A 17,590-nucleotide genomic window follows, 5' to 3' on the forward strand; every position below is an offset into this window, starting at 1 on the left:
GAACAAATAGACTTATTTCTATAATTTTCCAAACATTCAGTAGACTAAATCTCTCATTATCTGACCTTGAGGGTTAAGATTAACCACATCTTAGACCAAGTCTCTTGTTATTTAGATTTAGAGATCCACGCCTAAGGTCAAACATCCTATAGTAGCCTTGCCTTATGATTTTAGCCTTGGAAGAGTAAGGATAGTTTTGAACTCTCTGACTTTAAGTCAAAATGAAGTGAAACCATTTTTATGGACCCTGACAATTCTCCCTTCTAAATTTAATTAATGCCAGTGCTTTTGCCACAAGACAAATATCATCTATATAATAGTGTTCAATTATTCTAATGAGTCCTTTTTCCCCAAAGGGGAAGTCTCTGAGGCAACACAGAAATCAGTTTTGACTGGCAAAAGTGAGTTCTATGTCCCAAGATACAGTGTGGATAAACTTGTAGTCCTTGGCCAGATTCATGATAATTAAAACTCACAGAGGTCTGGGAAGTTGGTGTAGCAGGTTTGTTGAGAAACTGGAAATCACCAACAGTAGTCTCTTTCCCTTCTCAGACTATAGAATGATGGCATCAGAGGGTCAGGAACACAGTTTCAGCAGATCTCACTCAAAGTTGTCTGGGGGCCTTTATTAGCTATGTATGATGTCATCAGGTATGGCATTCCTCTGCTTGATATACCTCATCAGATGTTTAGGCAGCCCACAAGTCTTGATTTCTTCCTTCAAGAGAAAACAAATATGGCCTTGTTGTGCCCAAATTCTGAATCCCCAAATCACCAAGAGGCCCATTTTGATGCAAAAGCATGGTGGGGTGGGGGGAAGACGCCGAGAAGCCATGGCATAGAGATCTTATAGGGAAGAATAAGGGGAGTGTCTAGGGTTACGCACAGGCTCAGGATTGGTGTGCCTCCAGGCTTGGAGGGCTTGCCCTGTGTTGATTGGTCAACTGGTTGTTATGGCCCATAGGCCCTCCCAGGGTGGTTGCTATGCTCTGCTCGTCATTGCTGTGCACTTGTCCGTAAAGCACACCCAGAGCCAAAAAGCACAGCACTTCCAGCTAACTTCTAATTGGTTCCTTGCTACGAGGCAGGCATCTGACCTCCTAGTGACCAAGGCAAGGTCAGGCAAGCACATGCTAGGCTGATATGGCTGCCAAAATGGGGAGCTAGTCTCTTCAGCCTCAACCCATATTAAAACAGGATTGGTCCTTTCCATAATCCAGTGTAAGGATCTTTCCATTTATTTGGCTTGAGAAAAAGTTGCTTGAGTCCCATCATGCCAGAATCTACAAGTGCCAGATTGCTCATGAACATCCACATTCAGAAAATTTTAAATGAAGAGTGCATGATTTAATGCAATATGTGGAGACTGGTATACAACTCCCCTTTACTTATTTTTTGAAGTTGTGTTTTCAAAGCTCCATGGGCAAGTCAATTGTATGCTCCATCTGAGTTAGCATTTGCCTAGCAGCTGTTTAGGTGAACTAGGATCACAACTGCCCTTAAGAATCTCATCGAGGAGGTCAAGATCCCCTGTAGACAGTTTTAAATAGGGTTGTAGCCATTGAATATCTCCCAATAGTCTTTGAAAGTCACTCAAAGATTGTAAGCTACCTTTCCTAATTTCCAATTTTCGAGGCTTAATTTCGTTAGAATATAACATATGTCCCAAATACTGAAAAGGTGGTTGTCTTTATAGCTTTTCAGGGGCAATTGTTAACCCTGCTTTGTCAAGATTTTGCTGCAGCTGTCCATATGTTGCAAGCAAAACTTTTTCATTTTTATGGGCAAGTAAAATATCTAAATAATGAATAATATAAACCTGCAGAAATTGTTCTCTAATATTTTGTAAAGCTTGAGCTACAAACTTCAGGCACAGTGTTGCACTATTAACCATGCCATGGGGCAAGAACTTCCACTGATATCTCCTAATGGGATCCTTGAAATTAACTGATAGAACACTAAATGTAAATCTATGACAATCTTGGGGAGCCAAAGGGATGGTATTGAAGGAACCGGCTTCCCTTTTGGCAGCCATAACAGCCGAACACGTGCTTGCCATAAACCTGCCTTGGTCACTTAGAGGTCAGATGCCTGTCTCGTGACAAGGAACCTTAGTCACTAAAAGGTCAGATGCCTGTCTTGTGACAAGGAACCAATCAGAAGTTAGCTGGTGGCGCTATGCTTTACGACCCTGGGTGTGCTTTACGGACAAGCGCACGACAATGACGTAGAGAGCATAGCAACCACCCTGGGAGGGCCTATGAGCCATAACAACCAGTTGACCAATCAACACAGGGCAAGCCCTCCAAGCCTGGAGGCACACCAATCGTGAGCCTGTGCGTACCCCTAGACACTCCCCTTACGCTGCCCTATAAGATCTTTTGGGAGACCCAAGGAGCCGTCTTTTTCTAGCCGTCTGCCATGGCGGGTGGGTGAAAGACCCGAGCTAACATGGGGTTAGTTCGTTAAATTACAATAAAGCCTCGTGCAGTTTGCAGCAAGCTCTCGAATCTGCCTGGTGATTGGGGTGACCGCGAACCTGGCCTGAGACCCCGGATACTTGAGTTTTCGGGGGTCTAACAGTATAAAAACAATCCTTTAAATCTAAAATAATCTTCTGGATACCTTTTGGTGAAAGACTTAAAAATTAGCAAAGAAATATAGCCCAGATAAGGAAACTCTCCAAACTGAATGTAGGGCAGCCTAATCCAGAAACTAAGGCCACTACTATGACTTAGTGCCTGGAATTTACCAGCTTACAAGGCCATAAGATAACTGGGTACCAAGAATTCCCAGATGGCCACCCTCCCCGAGGGGCTCATGGAGGAAACAGATTGCCCCACTGGCCAATGTGTCAATAATTAACAATTAAGGGTCCCCATGAAACAAAGAGATAGCTACCATTTGCTCAGGCAAGATAAGCATATCCTGAGGTCTGCAGGTTTTACAACTGGTGGGTCAGGAGGCCATCTGATTCCCAGTCCTCTCCTCAAGACAAAGGGCCTCCTAGGAACCCATGACTTTGGTCACTACTCAATGAACAAAGAGTCAAGCCCCTACCCAAGCTTGTGGTTTTGCCTTTAAAAACGCCTGGGGCTGCTCTCTAGCCTGCATGCTGAGAGAGCCGTTTGTACAAACGTCCACCTTTCATTAAAGCCTCTTGCTGTTTGCATCAAGTTTCCACCTCCTTATGTTGATTGGGGTGGTCCTGGGAAAAGATTCTGGAGGCCTGAGTTTCCTGGGGTCTTACATTGGTATGTGTCAGGACCCATGAATAGGAGTCCATTTCTTTTCTTTACTTTTTGTTCCTTTTCTTTCTTTCTCTCTCTTCCCCCCACCCCCCACACCGAGACAGGGTTTCTCTGTATTGCTTTGGAGGTTGTCCTGGAACTCACTCTGTAGACCAGGCTGACCTCAAACTCACAGAGATCTGCCTGCCTCTGCCTCCCCAGTGCTGGGATTAAAGGGGTGAGCCACCAACACCCATCGAGTCTATTTCATTTTGACTAAAGGTCAGAGAGTTCAAAAATGTCCTTATGTCCTTAAGACATTAGTTTGGCTGCTACAGGATGTTTTGGCCTTGGTAGTGAATGTCTCTATATAAATAACAATACACTTGAGTCCAGGTGTGTTTACTCTCAACTCTAAAGGCTACCAAATACCTGGAGGATTAAGGGAAATAAGTCTCTTTCCTGCTTATACATGATAATAGAAGTCTTCTGCCATTTTGTTCCCATTGTTGGTTGAATATATAAGATGGTGTAACAATAAACTAAGTGGGCTTTCAGTATGGATTGAATGGCCCTCCCAATAGTTATTCTGTGTTTCTGTCTCTGTCCCTTAACTCCTTTAGGTAGCCTTTCTTTCATCCACTTTCCCCCTCTCAGATATGGACTGTGGGCTGGCTCCGACTACAGCCCCCCAAAGACAGCTTCCCATAGGTATGGTTGCAGGAATAGGCAATCCTGGCTGTAAAGCTCTCCTTAGTTGCATGGTCTCATTAACTTTTTTCAAATCTTGTATTAATCTCCACTTTCCAGATATTTTTTTTTTCTTTTTCTGAGACAGAGTTTCTCTGTGGCTTTGGAGACTGTCCTGAAAATAGCTCTTGTAGACCAGACTGGTCTCAAACTCACAGAGATCTGCCTCTGCCTCTGCCTCCTGAGTGCTGGCATTAATGCACCACCACTGCCCGACTAGATTTTTTTTTTTTTAATCATGAAAATAGGAGAATTGCAGGGGGAATTAGAAGGCATAATATGACCTCTGTCCAGGTGTTCCTGCACTAACTGTTGAGAAGCTTGTATTTTTTCTTCTTATAGAGTCCATTGATCTATCCAAACAGGTTCATCATTTTTCCAAATAATAGGGTCTGCATGGAGTGCAGGCTTTTCAGTGACCTCTCTTAAAAATATCCTAATCCTGCTCTGGGAGGTCTCATGCTTGTGTTTTGATCATAGCAATTCTGATTGGTATAAGTGTTGTGCCAGGTTCTGGGAGCCCAGAGACTAACCGGAGGAGTCGACACTCTGATGCAAAAGCAAAAGGTTTCTTTTTATTTCAAGCTGGCCAGCTAGGATCTCACTGCATGGTGGAAAATGAGATGCCAACCAACCAAAAAGAGAAGCTTTTAAAGGGGCAGACCATTAGGTTGAAGGCCACAAATTACAGAGTTTCCATGGTTACTTAAGGTCATACAAAGTACAGAGTTAGTCAGTAACTATACATTTTAAGGGAGATACATTTGACTGAGATAAGACAGGACATGGGCTTGTAGGGTTATAGGGTCACAGGGTCTATCAGTTATCCCTTGGGCTGGGGGATCTTTATGACCAGCAGTTAGCAAAGGAATGTTAACAGGAGTGGTGGACAGTTACCTCCCCTTCTCTGAGAGCAGGGGATCAGGCGCCAGCCATGGCACTCCTGATTTAAGGAGTTAAATTTTCTGTTTCCATTAGACCTCCCTTTTTCAGGGCCTAAGTTTTTAAACTTTTATTAATTTTAATTTTTGGTCTCTCATAAGATGGAATCTCAAACAAACAAGCAAACAAAAAAAACAAAAAACCAAACAACAAAAAAGTGAATATTAGGAAGCTAGGTAAAAGCAGTAGTCAGTGTTTCTAGATCCTTCAGTTATTGCCTTAATGTGTTCTTCTTTTTGTTTTTTAGGCATATGACCATGGAAACAGTTGAATCACAGCAGGATCGAAGTGTAACACATTCTGTAGCAGAACATAGCTCTGCTCATATGCAGACTGGTCAAATTTCTGTTCCTACTCTAGCTCAGGTAGGCCATAGGCAGGCACTGATGAAAGTTAAGTAGAAATGAGAATTTTGTGAAGATTTTTTTCACTTAAACACTCCATATTTATTTGATATTTTATATTTATTTATTTATTTATTTATTTATTTATGTTTTTTCGAGACAGGGTTTCTCTGTGGCTTTGGAGACTGTCCTGGAACTAGCTCTTGTAGACCAGGCTGGTCTCGAACTCACAGAGATCCGCCTGCCTCTGCCTCCGAGTGCATTTGCGCCACCAACGCCCAGCCTATTTGATTTTTATAAGAATATATTTTTGTATTGTAACATGTGCTTGGTAGTACCCTGACCCATACTGCTCCCAGCAATATGGAAAGGAAAGAGAAAGACTCCTTTGTAGCATATAAACTCCAAGTTATTACTTGATTGTTTTGCTAATCCGAAATGTATACAGTTCTAATATCATAGTTATAAAGCTGGTGGAAAATTTCTATTTGTCCATTATGTATTTAGTTTGATGTTTATTTTCCTATCAGTTAGGTTTTTGAATTTTTTATTAGTTCTTTGAGAATTTTGTACACCATAATTTGCTCATATTCATCCCTCTTCCAACTCCTCCAGTTGCATGCCCCTTCCATCACTTCCCAACATTGTATCCTCTTTTTATAATTAATTTCTTTTTCTTTTTGAAACAGGATCTCACTGTGTAGTCCAGGCTGGCCTGGAACCCACCATGTAGACCTGGCTGACCTTGAACCCACAGACATCCACTTGTATCTGCCTCCCAAGTGCTGAGATAAAAGTCTCATCCTCTGTACCTTGACCAGTTGTGGGTCTCTACGTTAGTTTCCATCTATTGCAAATAGAAGCTTCTCTGATCAGGGTTGAGAGATGCATTAATCTATGACTATAATGATAAGTCATTAGAAGTCAGCTTAATACCATGTTCATTTGACAACATAATGGTAGTAGGTTCATCCCTATGTACTATGACCTGTCTAGCCATGGGCTCTTGGCCTGACAAAGGTGCTAGGTATGGTTTTCATCTTATCCAGCAGGCCTTAAATCTAACCAGAAAGTGGTTGGTTGATTCCATAATGTTCATGCCACTATTAACACCAGTAGACATGTCTTATTATAGCTTGCATGGTTCACAAATGGGTAAGATTGATGATTATTTTCTCCTCTAGTAGAGTGAACAGCACCTTGCTGCATTATGGAAGCTAGCCAGTAGGGATAAAGCTTTCAGGTCACTACTAGGCTATTTATTATCTGCATGTTCTATGACTCTGGTATGTGGTATTTTTAGCAATAGAGTCTTACTGTCAAGATTCAGAGGGTAGCCAATAACATTAGCAATAGTACCCTGTAATATGTGGGGGTCTATTGTACCGTACTGGCCAACAACTTCAAAGAGATGAGTTGTGTTGAAGCTGTAGCTGAGCGTTTTATATCCTGATCTGTAGGCAGCAGACAGAGAGCAAGTTTGGCCTGGTATGAGCTTCTGAAACCTAAAGGTCCACTCCTAGTGATACACCTCTTCCAATAAGGCCACACCTCCTAATCTTTCCTGTTTACTGCTCTCTAGTTGGCAGAGTGAACCTGGGAGGGCGGGGCCTAAAAATGAGGCAGATTAAAGTCTCATGCAATAGCCAACTTTATTCAGAGCATCAGATAATTTATATTCTGACAGTTAAGAAGAGTCACCTGAGTAAAGTATACAATCACAAGGACAAGCTGCATGTGGCAAAAACATGTTGTTTCATAAGGCATATGAACCAATAATAGACCGTTGTAATGAATAATCTGAAGTGAACTCACTCCTACTTATTACACCTTGGAGGGTCACAAAGCACATTCCTAGAACAACCCATGTTATGGAGGTCTCAGATATCTCCCCCCACAGGTTTCTTGAAGGACTGTGTTTTGATATCTTCCCCTTTTTTAATAGCAGGTGGTTTTGATTTGAGATGTAGTAGATTTTAATTGTCATTTGATGTATGAATATCCTATAAGCAATTAAATTATAATGTTTGAACTGTGAAAGCATGTGTACAATACTGTGCCACCGAAAACAGATCCAAACTATGCCCAGTTACATTATTATATTGATCAGAAAATCTAAAGAATAGCTTGAAAAGAGACCCATATAACGGTATTTCTGGTATCTGGTAAGACATAAGAACATATGCCTTCTAATAGGAATACAAATTTTATAATGTCCTATGCAGATAGTGATTAATTTTTAATAAATTTTTATTTAAATTAAAAACAATTTATTTTACATACTGATTCCAGTTCCCTCTCCTTCCTGTCTTCCTATGTCCTGCCCAACCTCTTATCCACACTCCAGGGAGGTTGAGACCTTCCATGGGGAATCATCAAAGTCTGTCACATAATTTGGGGCAAGACCTAGGTCCTCCCCTATGTATCTACGCTGAGAGGTATCCTTCCATAGGGAATAGATTCCCAAAGTCCATTTGTGCACTAGGGATATATACTGGTTCTACTGTCAGAGGCCCCATAGACTGCCCAGGCCTCCCAACTGACAACCACGTTCAAGGGGCCTGGTTTGGTCCTATGCTGTTCCCCAGCTGTCAGATTGGGATCTGCGAGCTCCCACTTGCTCAGGTCAGATGTTTCTGTGGGTTTCCCCAGCATGGTCTTGGCCCCTTTGCTCATCACTCCTCCCTCTCTACAACTGGATTCTAGTTCAGCTCAGTGTTTGCTTTCGAATCTCCATTCTAAGAGGAAAAGAATAGTTGTGTTCTGACATTGGCACTACTTACTCAGATCTGACCTTTGTAAAATAGAATGACTAAACATAAACTACCTTGGTGCACAGGGCCTTGATATTAACAGACTTGATTTCTGATGATATTGTCCATATTTCCCTTTGCCCTTCAGTTGGAGGTTTGCTTTCTTTTTAGTGATTTCTGCTGTCTCTCTGACTTGATTGCCTGGGGCCAGAGGAGCTGCAGAGTGCAATAATCATTCAGTGGATCCATCTGCAATGACAATGCACACACCCCTTCCCAATTTTCTTCTAGAGAAGTAAAAATAGTGCAAGTTAATGCATCAGCTTGCTTATTTCCATTCTGCAGTAAAACCATGAGTCTATTGCTGGAAATAATCCTACAACATAAGCAGAATCTGAAACTATATTTAAGGATTTATGAATTAACCATAATAGATAAATCAGATAAGCCAGTTTTACCTGTTGGATCATGAAAAGGAAATATTAATAGATTGCTGAATATCTGGGCCATAAATTCCTCCTATACCATTAGATGAGCCATCAATAAAATAAGTATCTGCCTATGGAATGGGAGATGGTTGAACAATTTTTGTGATCACAAATTCAGTTCATACAAGAAAACCCCATAGTTTGCCAGCTGGATATTGATTTTTTTATCCTTCCACAGTAATCTGCAAATGAAATTTGAAAATGCATAGAGTTCTTCAACCCTCTTGAAAACTGATTGTTAGTTAAGGGTAAGATAATATAGCAAGGATCAAATCCATATAATTGTCGACATCAGTTCCTCCCCTGATTTACTAGTTGAGCAAGAAGAGTAAGGTAAGAGATTTGTATTTTAAGGCTCTTCTGGTGTAAATAAATCCATTCCAAATGTTTATACTCTTGTGCTGTAATGCCTGTAGGAGACAATTTAATGGGGAAAATAACTAAGTTTAAAGGCAGTAAAGGATCCACATGATATACAAATGCTTCTTTTAGTCTGAATTCAAATAGCTGTAGTACTTTTCTTGCCTCTCAAGTTAATATGCAAGTACTGTCCAATGTTGCCTCTCCTTCTAGAGTTTTATATAGATAGGCTAGTGCATAATTAGGTAAACATTTTGATTTTGCTGACATTGCACTGAAAATACCAAGCGCAACTCCTGAGGCAGGAGAAGAATTGGTAAACAAATTCCATTTTCCTGCTGTGCCCTAGCTTGCCTATGTTGTAAGGTTAGCTTTTTCATAGGCTCTCCTAAGCCTTATTAAAAAGTGGAGTAAATTCAAGATTAGATAGATTATCACATTCCTCACCCCATGCTTCAGGGTCATATTCAGGCAATGGAGAATACATACCTGAAGGAGGCTCTAGAAAGGGAGCTGAGGGAACCATCACCTTCCCTGGCATAGTTGTTGGTAGCACTATTTTTACTTTCGAGCCTGAATGGGGAAAATCTCTTTTTGCTTCTTTTATCAATTTTAATGTTTGATCCTTCAGTTTATATTCATTCAAGGAATTAGCCATCTCTTCCTCATGATTAATATCCTCCTTATCTTCCTTAAGTGTTTTGATAACAGTCCAGATTAATGTCCAGAGTGACCCAAAATTGAACAGATTTTTCCCCCTTGCTATTGTTACCTCTTTGATATGCTTTCAGACTCTGTCCCATAATTCTTCATCTGAAGTTCCTTCTGGAAATCAGGGATTTTAATCATAAACAACTTGCAAGTTCTCAAATAGTTGTGATTTTGATACTTGTGCTCCTCTGTTTTGTTTTGTTTTGTTTTGTTTTTTCTCATTCGAGAAAGAGTTTCTCTGTAGTTTTGGAGGCTGTCTTGGAATTTGCTCTGTAGAATAGGCTGGTCTTGGACTCAAAGAGATCCATCCACCTGCTTCTGCCTCCTGAGTCCTGGGATTAAAGGTATGCCACCACCGTTTGGCTGCTCCTCATTTCTTTAAGAAATGATGTACAATCTTGATGTAAGGCAAAGCTTTCCCTGGTTTCTGCACTGTTATGCTCGCTCACCTCCTTTTCTGAGGGTCCTCACTCTTTTAGCTGACTTCAGGTACCTGATTCATGGCGCCACTTGTTTACTGCTCTGCTTGGCAGAGTGAACCTGGGAGGGCGGGGCCTAAAAATGAGGCAGATTAAAGTCTCATGCAATAGCCAACTTTATTCAGAGCATCAGATAATTTATATTCTGACAGTTAAGAAGAGTCACCTGAGTAAAGTAAACAATCACAAGGACAAGCTGCATGTGGCAAAAACATGTTGTTTCATAAGGCATATGAACCAATAATAGACTGTTGTAATGAATAATCTGAAGTGAACTCACTCCTACTTATTACACCTTGGAGGGTCACAAAAGCACATTCCAAGAACAACCCATGTTATGGAGGAACAGAGATTACAATACTTTTGATTTGTTTCCTTGGAGTTTTGTCACAAGGTCTCAGAAATCCCCTCCCACAGCTTTATTCATAGACCATGTTCTGATACCTTTCTAAACAGTCCACCAACTGGGAATCAAACCTTCAAGTATATGAGTCTATGGAGGCCTTCCTTCCTTTCTTTCTTTCTTTCTTTCTTTCTTTCTTTCTTTCTTTCTTTCTTCTTATTATATTATTATATTACATATTATATTATTATTATATTGTATATTATTATTTTGGTTTTTTGAGACAGGGTTTCTCTGTGTAACTTTGGAGCCTATCCTGGCACTCACTCTGTAGACCAGGCTGCCCTCGAACTCACAGAGATCCGCCTGCCTCTGCCTTCCGAGTGCTGGGATTAAAGACGTGGGCCACCAACGCCTGGCTTGGCGGCCATTCTTATTCAACCTACCACAGGGGTTTTTATTTGGTAGTATATGATGTCTAGTAAGGCATTGTTACCTCTACTAGAAATCTCATTCTGTATCCCAAGCTGACCTACAACTAAGAATGTAGTTAATGCAGGCTGGCTTCATACTCAATGTAACGCTTCTGCCTTAATCCCCCAAGTATTAGGATTCCAAGCATGGGCTACCACATCTGACTTTAGTTAGGTCTGAAACTTTGAAATGGTTTTATTCAGCTGGGCGATGGTGGTGCACACCTTTAATCCCAGCACTCGGGAGGCAGAGGCAGGTGGATCTCTGTGAGTTTGAGACCAGCCTGGTCTACAGAGCAAGTTCCAGGACAGCCTCCAAAGCCACAGAGAAACCCTGTCTCAAAAACTCAAAACCAACAAAACAAAACAAAAAAAACCAAAAGAAATGGTTTCATTCAGAGAGTGCTAATAACAGTTAATGCCATTGATCAGCTTTGAGATACCTATATAAGTAGATAATAAAACAAATGCATTTATGAATTTATTGGTTTATCAAATACTTAAATACTTAAGAAAATTAACAAAATAAATGTTTAAAAGAATGCCTACTGAATGTTGGGGGTAGTTCTAGGCACAAAAAGTTGTAGCTTCTGGCTTTAAATAAAGCTTTGGAGTGGTATATTGGTCACTTTTCTGTTGCTGTGTTAAAACACCATGACCAAGGCAACTTAAGGAAGAAAGAGTTTGTTTTGGGCTTATGATTCCAGAGGGATAGGTATCCATGATGGCAAAGTGGAGGAATGGTAGCAAGCTGCAGGAGTGGTGACTGGAGCAAGATGTTGAGAGTTCACACTTTGAACAAAGTACAAAGCAGAGAGAATGAACAGGGCATGGCAGAAGTCTTTAACGTCCCAGAGCCTGCCTTTAGATATGTACTTCCTACAACAAGGCCACCTCATAAACCTACCCAAATAGTGCCTTCTGAGGGTTCAAATATATGAGCCTATGGGGAACATTTTTTTTTTTTTTTAAGATTTATTTATTATGTGTACGGTGTTCTGCCTGTATGTATAACTGCAGGCCAGAAGAGGGCACCAGATATCATTACAGATGTTTGTGAGCCACCAGGTGGGTGCTGGGAATTGACTCAGGACCTTTGGAAGAGCAGGCAGTGCCCTTAACCGCTGAGCCATATCTCCAAACCATCTTGAGCAATGAGGTTTATAGGTATCTCAGTAATTCCAGTACACATGATATGGTGTTAAATGTTGTACATAATGCAAAAAGAATAAAGGCATATAGCAGAGGGCGTAGTTAGCTGACTAGGTGCTGTTTATGTGATTTTTCATTTGAGGTAGATACAAGGGCTAGTATTTTTTTGAGGTGGGTGTGGAAAGAGGGAAGTGAATTCTGGGTGGAGAATGAATGTGTGCAGAAGCACAAAGTCAGCCTTTGGGAAACTATAGGTAAGCAACATTTTTGGGGAGTCTGCTGTCTAGTCTGGGAAGTAGAACTAGTAAAAGTAAGCAGAAGGTTGTACATGGTTGAGACGTTAAAAGTATCCTGTACTTTAAATAGGCTTGAAATATTTTTAGATGCTCACTGTGTTTAGAATACTAGTATCTCCATGGAGATGGGGTTGAAAGTCAGTGAGCTGATATGCAGGCCATTATTAGGATTCTGGTGGAGCCATGGTGATGTGGGTTACAAGAACTACTACAATTTTTAGAATTAAAAAGTGTGTGTGGGTCTGTGTGTGCACACATGCATATAGACATGTGTCTGCAAGTCCCAATGGAGGCCAGAAGAAATTATTGGGTCCCCTGGAACTGGAGTTACAGACAATTGTGAGCTGCCCAGTGTGGGTACTGGGAACCAAACTTGTGTCCTCTGCAAGAGCAGCAAACACTCTGAATTTCTGAGCTATCTCCAGTTCCCCAAAATCTTAAATAAAATATTTGTGTGTGTGTGTGTGTGTGTGTGTGTGGTGTGTGTGTGTGTGTGTGTGTGTGTGTGTGTGTGTGTGTGTGTGTGTGTGTGTTGGCAGTTATGGGACTAGAAAGTTGACTTAGCAGATAATGGTACTTGTTACCAAGCCTGTTGACCTGAGTTTGATTCCTATGAACCACATAGTGGAAGGAGAAAATCAATTTCCAAAAATTGTCCTTTTAATCTCCTTCCATATGGCACTGTAATACCCCCACAAACACATACAAATAAGTGATAATAGTAAATAAACAGTAATTTAGTAAGCAAATGAAAAAAAGAATAACATAAAACTGTCTGTATCTTAACATCCAGATATATAATTATTTTGACATTTTGAGCATATTCTTTGTTATTTTGTTTGTGAGAATAGAATGCAAAGCATGTTTTTTTCCACTTGGGGTGTTTCTGTTTTGTTTTGTTTCAAAACTACAATTCCTGATCTCAAATTCTACCATTTCTTGCTGAAGTCACAGTTGAAATCAAACCTTCCTTTTGCCTCTGCTCTCTTCCCTTTAGGTACTGACTCAATAACTTCTGCTTATGTCATTTCCTCAGAGACATCTGGCCCAGCACCGTCAGCACACCAGGTCCCTTCATTTTAAGTTGTTAATAAATGTGCAGTTCTAAGGAATTTTAAGGTTGGGCGAACTCCATCTGTGTAAGCCTCAGTCACCAATTGCTAAATAAGTCACCACTAAGCTGCCCCAAAGCACTTGTGAATTATTGCAGTTTGGGGATTTAATCCAGTGGGCAGAAACTAGTATTTTATATCATTGTTAATTTCATCACACACTCACACAATATTTATATGCATATATGCATATGTATTATGGTGATACATACATACATACATACATACATACATACATACATACATACATACATACATACATGGGCATGTGCACATGTCCACTTGAGCACCACGGCACCCATGTGGAGGTTAGATGACAACTGAAGAAGTTAGCTTTTTCCTTTCAGGAATCAAAGTCCAGTTGTTTGACTTGGCAACAGGCACCTTTACCTGCTGAGCCATCTCAGTGGCCCAGAAACTAGGTTTTTAGTAGGTTTAGAGAATAAGTAGAAAGGAGAGGGAAACTGAAATTACAGATTCCTTAAAATGGAGTAATGAGAAGGTTAAGGAGGATAGAGGCTTAGGAAATGTCTGAATCAAGGAACTGGAGATTCCTTGATGGTTTATAATGATTGTTTTGAAATAACAAATATCAAATACTGGGTATTTTAAAAATCTAGATAGCAATGTTACGGATTTTTCTGTCTTATTTTCTGTATGAAGTATTTGATCACAACCAAAACAACAAGAACAACAAACAAAAAAAACCTGGGCAGTGGTGGTGCACACCTTTAATCCCAGAACTCTGGAGAGGGAGGCAGGCAGATCTCTATGAGTTTGAGGCCAGCCTGGTCTACAGACCGAGTTCCAGGACAGGCTTCAAGGCAATACAGAGAAACCCTGTCTTGAAAAACAAAACAAAACAAAAAAAAAGAAAAGAAAAGAAAAAAAAGTATTTGATCACAAGTAAACCACGGAGCCCTTTCTGCCATCTTTCTGTGCTGCAATAGCCGTGTGTGTAAATGTCCTGGCTGTTCTCAGCAGCAGCTTCCTTGCTAGGGTTTGCTCCAAAGCAAGTGATTGGTTTCTAAATGTGATCATGAAGCATGGCTACATTGGCAAATTTGGTATCACCAGTGATTAGAGCTGCATCATTATGAATCTCCCAGGCAGGTTAAACAATGTAGTGATTAGCTCCAGACTTGATGTGCCACTCTAAGAGTTGAAAAAAATGGCAGAATAAACCACCCCCATCTGATCAGCTTGTTTTTATTGTGCGATAACCTCAGCTGGCAATTTGAACCATGAAAAAGCAAGACAAAAATACATATGTGGGGAAATTATGGAATTGATTTTTAGGGGCATAAAACATCCATACTATGGTGGTTGGAAAAAAAAATGCCCCCCAAAGGGAGTGGCACTATTAGGAGGTGTGGCCTTGTTGGAATAGATATGGTCTTGTTGGAGGAAGTGTATCACTGTGGGGCCAGTTTTGAGGTCTCTTAAGCTTCAATCAGTGTTGCAGTCATTCAACTTCTTGTTGCCAGCACCACATCTGCCTTCATGCTGCCATGCTCCCTGTCATGATGATAATGGACTGAACCCCTGAAACTGTAAGTGAGCCACCCCAATTAAATGTTTTCTTTATAAGAGTTGCCTTGGTTATGGTGTCTTTTCACAGCAATAAAAACCCTAAATAAAACACATACAAATAAAATGTCTCAGTGGATTCTGAAAAAACAAAACCATGGAGTCTGATGTGGTAGCACACACCAATCCCAGCTCATGGTAGCACTTGGGAGGCTGAGACAGGAGGATCAAAACTTCCAGACTAGCCTAGGCTATGTAGCAAGCCCTCATCTCAAAAGATAAAATAAACTATAACTTTTATCTTTCATATCTAGAAATGTGAAGAAATGAAAAAGTAATGTGAGGTAATTCCTGAGTTGTTCTGGTTAATTAATAAGCATCCTCTGTGCTTTGCATGAATCTTGATAGTTTGAAGAATTATACTATCCTTAGCTAAAATCTTATGAGCAGGATTAATCATTTAGATTTCTTTTTTTTTGTTTTGTTTTGTTTTTCGAGACAGGGTTTCTCTGTGGCTTTGGAGGCTGTCCTGGAACTAGCTCTTGTAGACCAAGCTGGTCTCGAACTCACAGAGATCCACCTGCCTCTGCCTCCCGAGAGCTGGGATTAAAGGCGTGCACCACCAATGCCCAGCATCATTTAGAGTCTTGTAGTATCTAAAGCTATTCATGCCTGAATATTTACTATTATAACACAGATATATATGTCAAGCTGAAAGGTAGTTAAATACTGTTATGTGTCCAAAGTGGCTGATTATTTTCAGTGGATCCTGATAGCACAATTAAATTAAATTTGAGGATTATAATTTAGAGTTAAATTCAGCTTTGTATGAATATTATTTATTTTCTAGTTTATATCGCCAAATATTAAACCATGTGGGATTAAAAGTTGTGACCAAAATACTTAGTTGGTTTGGTCTTTTGTGTGTGAAGTCATTTGATGTTGGTAGCTGTGGCAGCCCTGACCTTTCCAGAGCTTCTGCTAATCAGGTACCCTGAAGATCATATTTCAAAATATGGAAACTGTTGACCTTGGTCTTTTCCTTAAGGCTCTGTACTGATGAGTGGAGGGAAAGAGCCCACCAGGCAAAGGGTGCAGTTTTATATTTCTCTACAACTTTCCTCTTACGTGTGGCACCATTTTCATCTCTGTTTAAAGGTCAAATTACAGGATAACTATGTGTAGTGCTATATGCCTTAACTCCTAGTACTTGGGAGTTGGAGATAAGAGGATTAGTACTTCTAAGACCAGACTCTGTTATATAGTGACTTCAAAGTCAGTCTGAACTACATGAGAGTCTGTCCTCAAGAAACAAGAACCAGGCTAGCGAGACAACATAATAGCATAGTAGGAAGAGGCAATTATGGTCAAGCCTGACAATGTGAGTTCATCCATCTAAACCCACAAGGTAGAAAAAGAGAGCAGACTCCCACAGGTTGTCTTCTGAGTCCATATGTGTGCTGTGACATATTCATGCCCTCCCCAAGTTATTTTGTTATTTATTTATTGAAGCTATTAATCACCTTAAGTATATGTTCTGATATATAACATTAAGATTCCACCCAACCCTGAAAAAAAACACACCTGGATTTTTGCATGGGTATTAGAGGTCCATACTCAGGTTCTCATTCTTGCACAACAAGTATTCTTGCCCACTAAGCCATCTCTCCAGCCCAATTTTAGCCATTTTTAGTAAACAGTTAAGTAATGTTTAGTCAGTATTGTAAAACTGAACTTTTCCATCTTGGCAACTGAAACTGTAAACACTTCTCCTTTTCTTTTCCTCTTGGTTCCTATAACCATTCTACTCTTTCTGTTTCCATGAAATTTAGCTACCTCCTAGGAATAGAATTGTCTAGAATTTATTTTTTTTGTGACTGGCTTATTTTGTTTTCATGATTTTCTCTAGCTTCATTCATGTAACTTAAGTTTTCTTCTTTTAAAGGCTGTATAAAATATTGTATTGTCTTTGTTATTAATTTTTTTTTTTTTTTTTTTTTTTTGGGTTTTCGAGACAGGGTTTCTGTGTAGCTTTGGAGCCTACCCTGGCACTCGCTCCGGAGACCAGGCTGGCCTCGAACTCACAGACATACGCCCGGCTTACTTTTTTTTTTTTTTTTTTGAGACAAGCTTTCTCAGTGTACCCTGGCTGTCCTGGAACTTTGTAGAGCAGGCTGGCTTTATACTCACAGAGATCCACCTGCCTCTGCCTTCCAAGTGCTAGGATCAAAGGTGTGCACCACCACTGACTGGCCTTAAGTATTCAATTTATAATGTTCTGTTTTTCTGTTTTCAACCTCTAAATATTTGAGATATTCTTTAGACTCCATTTTCTCACAGAATGCATAGAAATGAAGATAGTTTTCAACAGCTTTCTTAGATCACTGATGGGAATATTCATTGTAGTCCTTGATGTTAATCTAGATAACTCTGAGATTTGATCTCTCAGGCAGCAGAGTGGACAGAGCCAGTGGTCTGCTATATTGTGAATTCACATCTCTTTAATCCTTTATTAGCTGTCCTGAATGCAGGCCCATGTCTGTGATGTTCTTTGCTCTATTGTGACATCACAAACCCCACCGTGAGGGAACCTAGCTACACACTGGAGCTGGTCTACCAGGTGCTGA

The 17,590-nt window shown here is 40.4% G+C and overlaps 1 protein-coding gene across 22 annotated transcripts in view; it reads left to right on the forward strand.

The window, feature by feature from the left end:
• Crem (cAMP responsive element modulator) overlaps positions 1-17,590 on the forward strand; it is an 80,330-nt gene that overhangs the window by 17,138 nt on the left and 45,602 nt on the right. For 17 of the 22 annotated variants that reach the window (XM_027405378.2, XM_027405380.2, XM_027405390.2 and 14 more), the window contains one exon: positions 5,170-5,287. The exons of the other annotated variants lie outside the window; for them this stretch is intronic. In XM_027405378.2, coding sequence (XP_027261179.1) covers positions 5,170-5,287 — 118 coding nt within the window. The remainder of the gene's footprint in view (positions 1-5,169; positions 5,288-17,590) is intronic. 22 annotated transcript variants of the gene reach the window in all.

This window comes from Cricetulus griseus, chromosome 3 (genome assembly GCF_003668045.3).
Source record: "Cricetulus griseus strain 17A/GY chromosome 3, alternate assembly CriGri-PICRH-1.0, whole genome shotgun sequence".
NCBI lineage: Eukaryota > Metazoa > Chordata > Mammalia > Rodentia > Cricetidae > Cricetulus > Cricetulus griseus.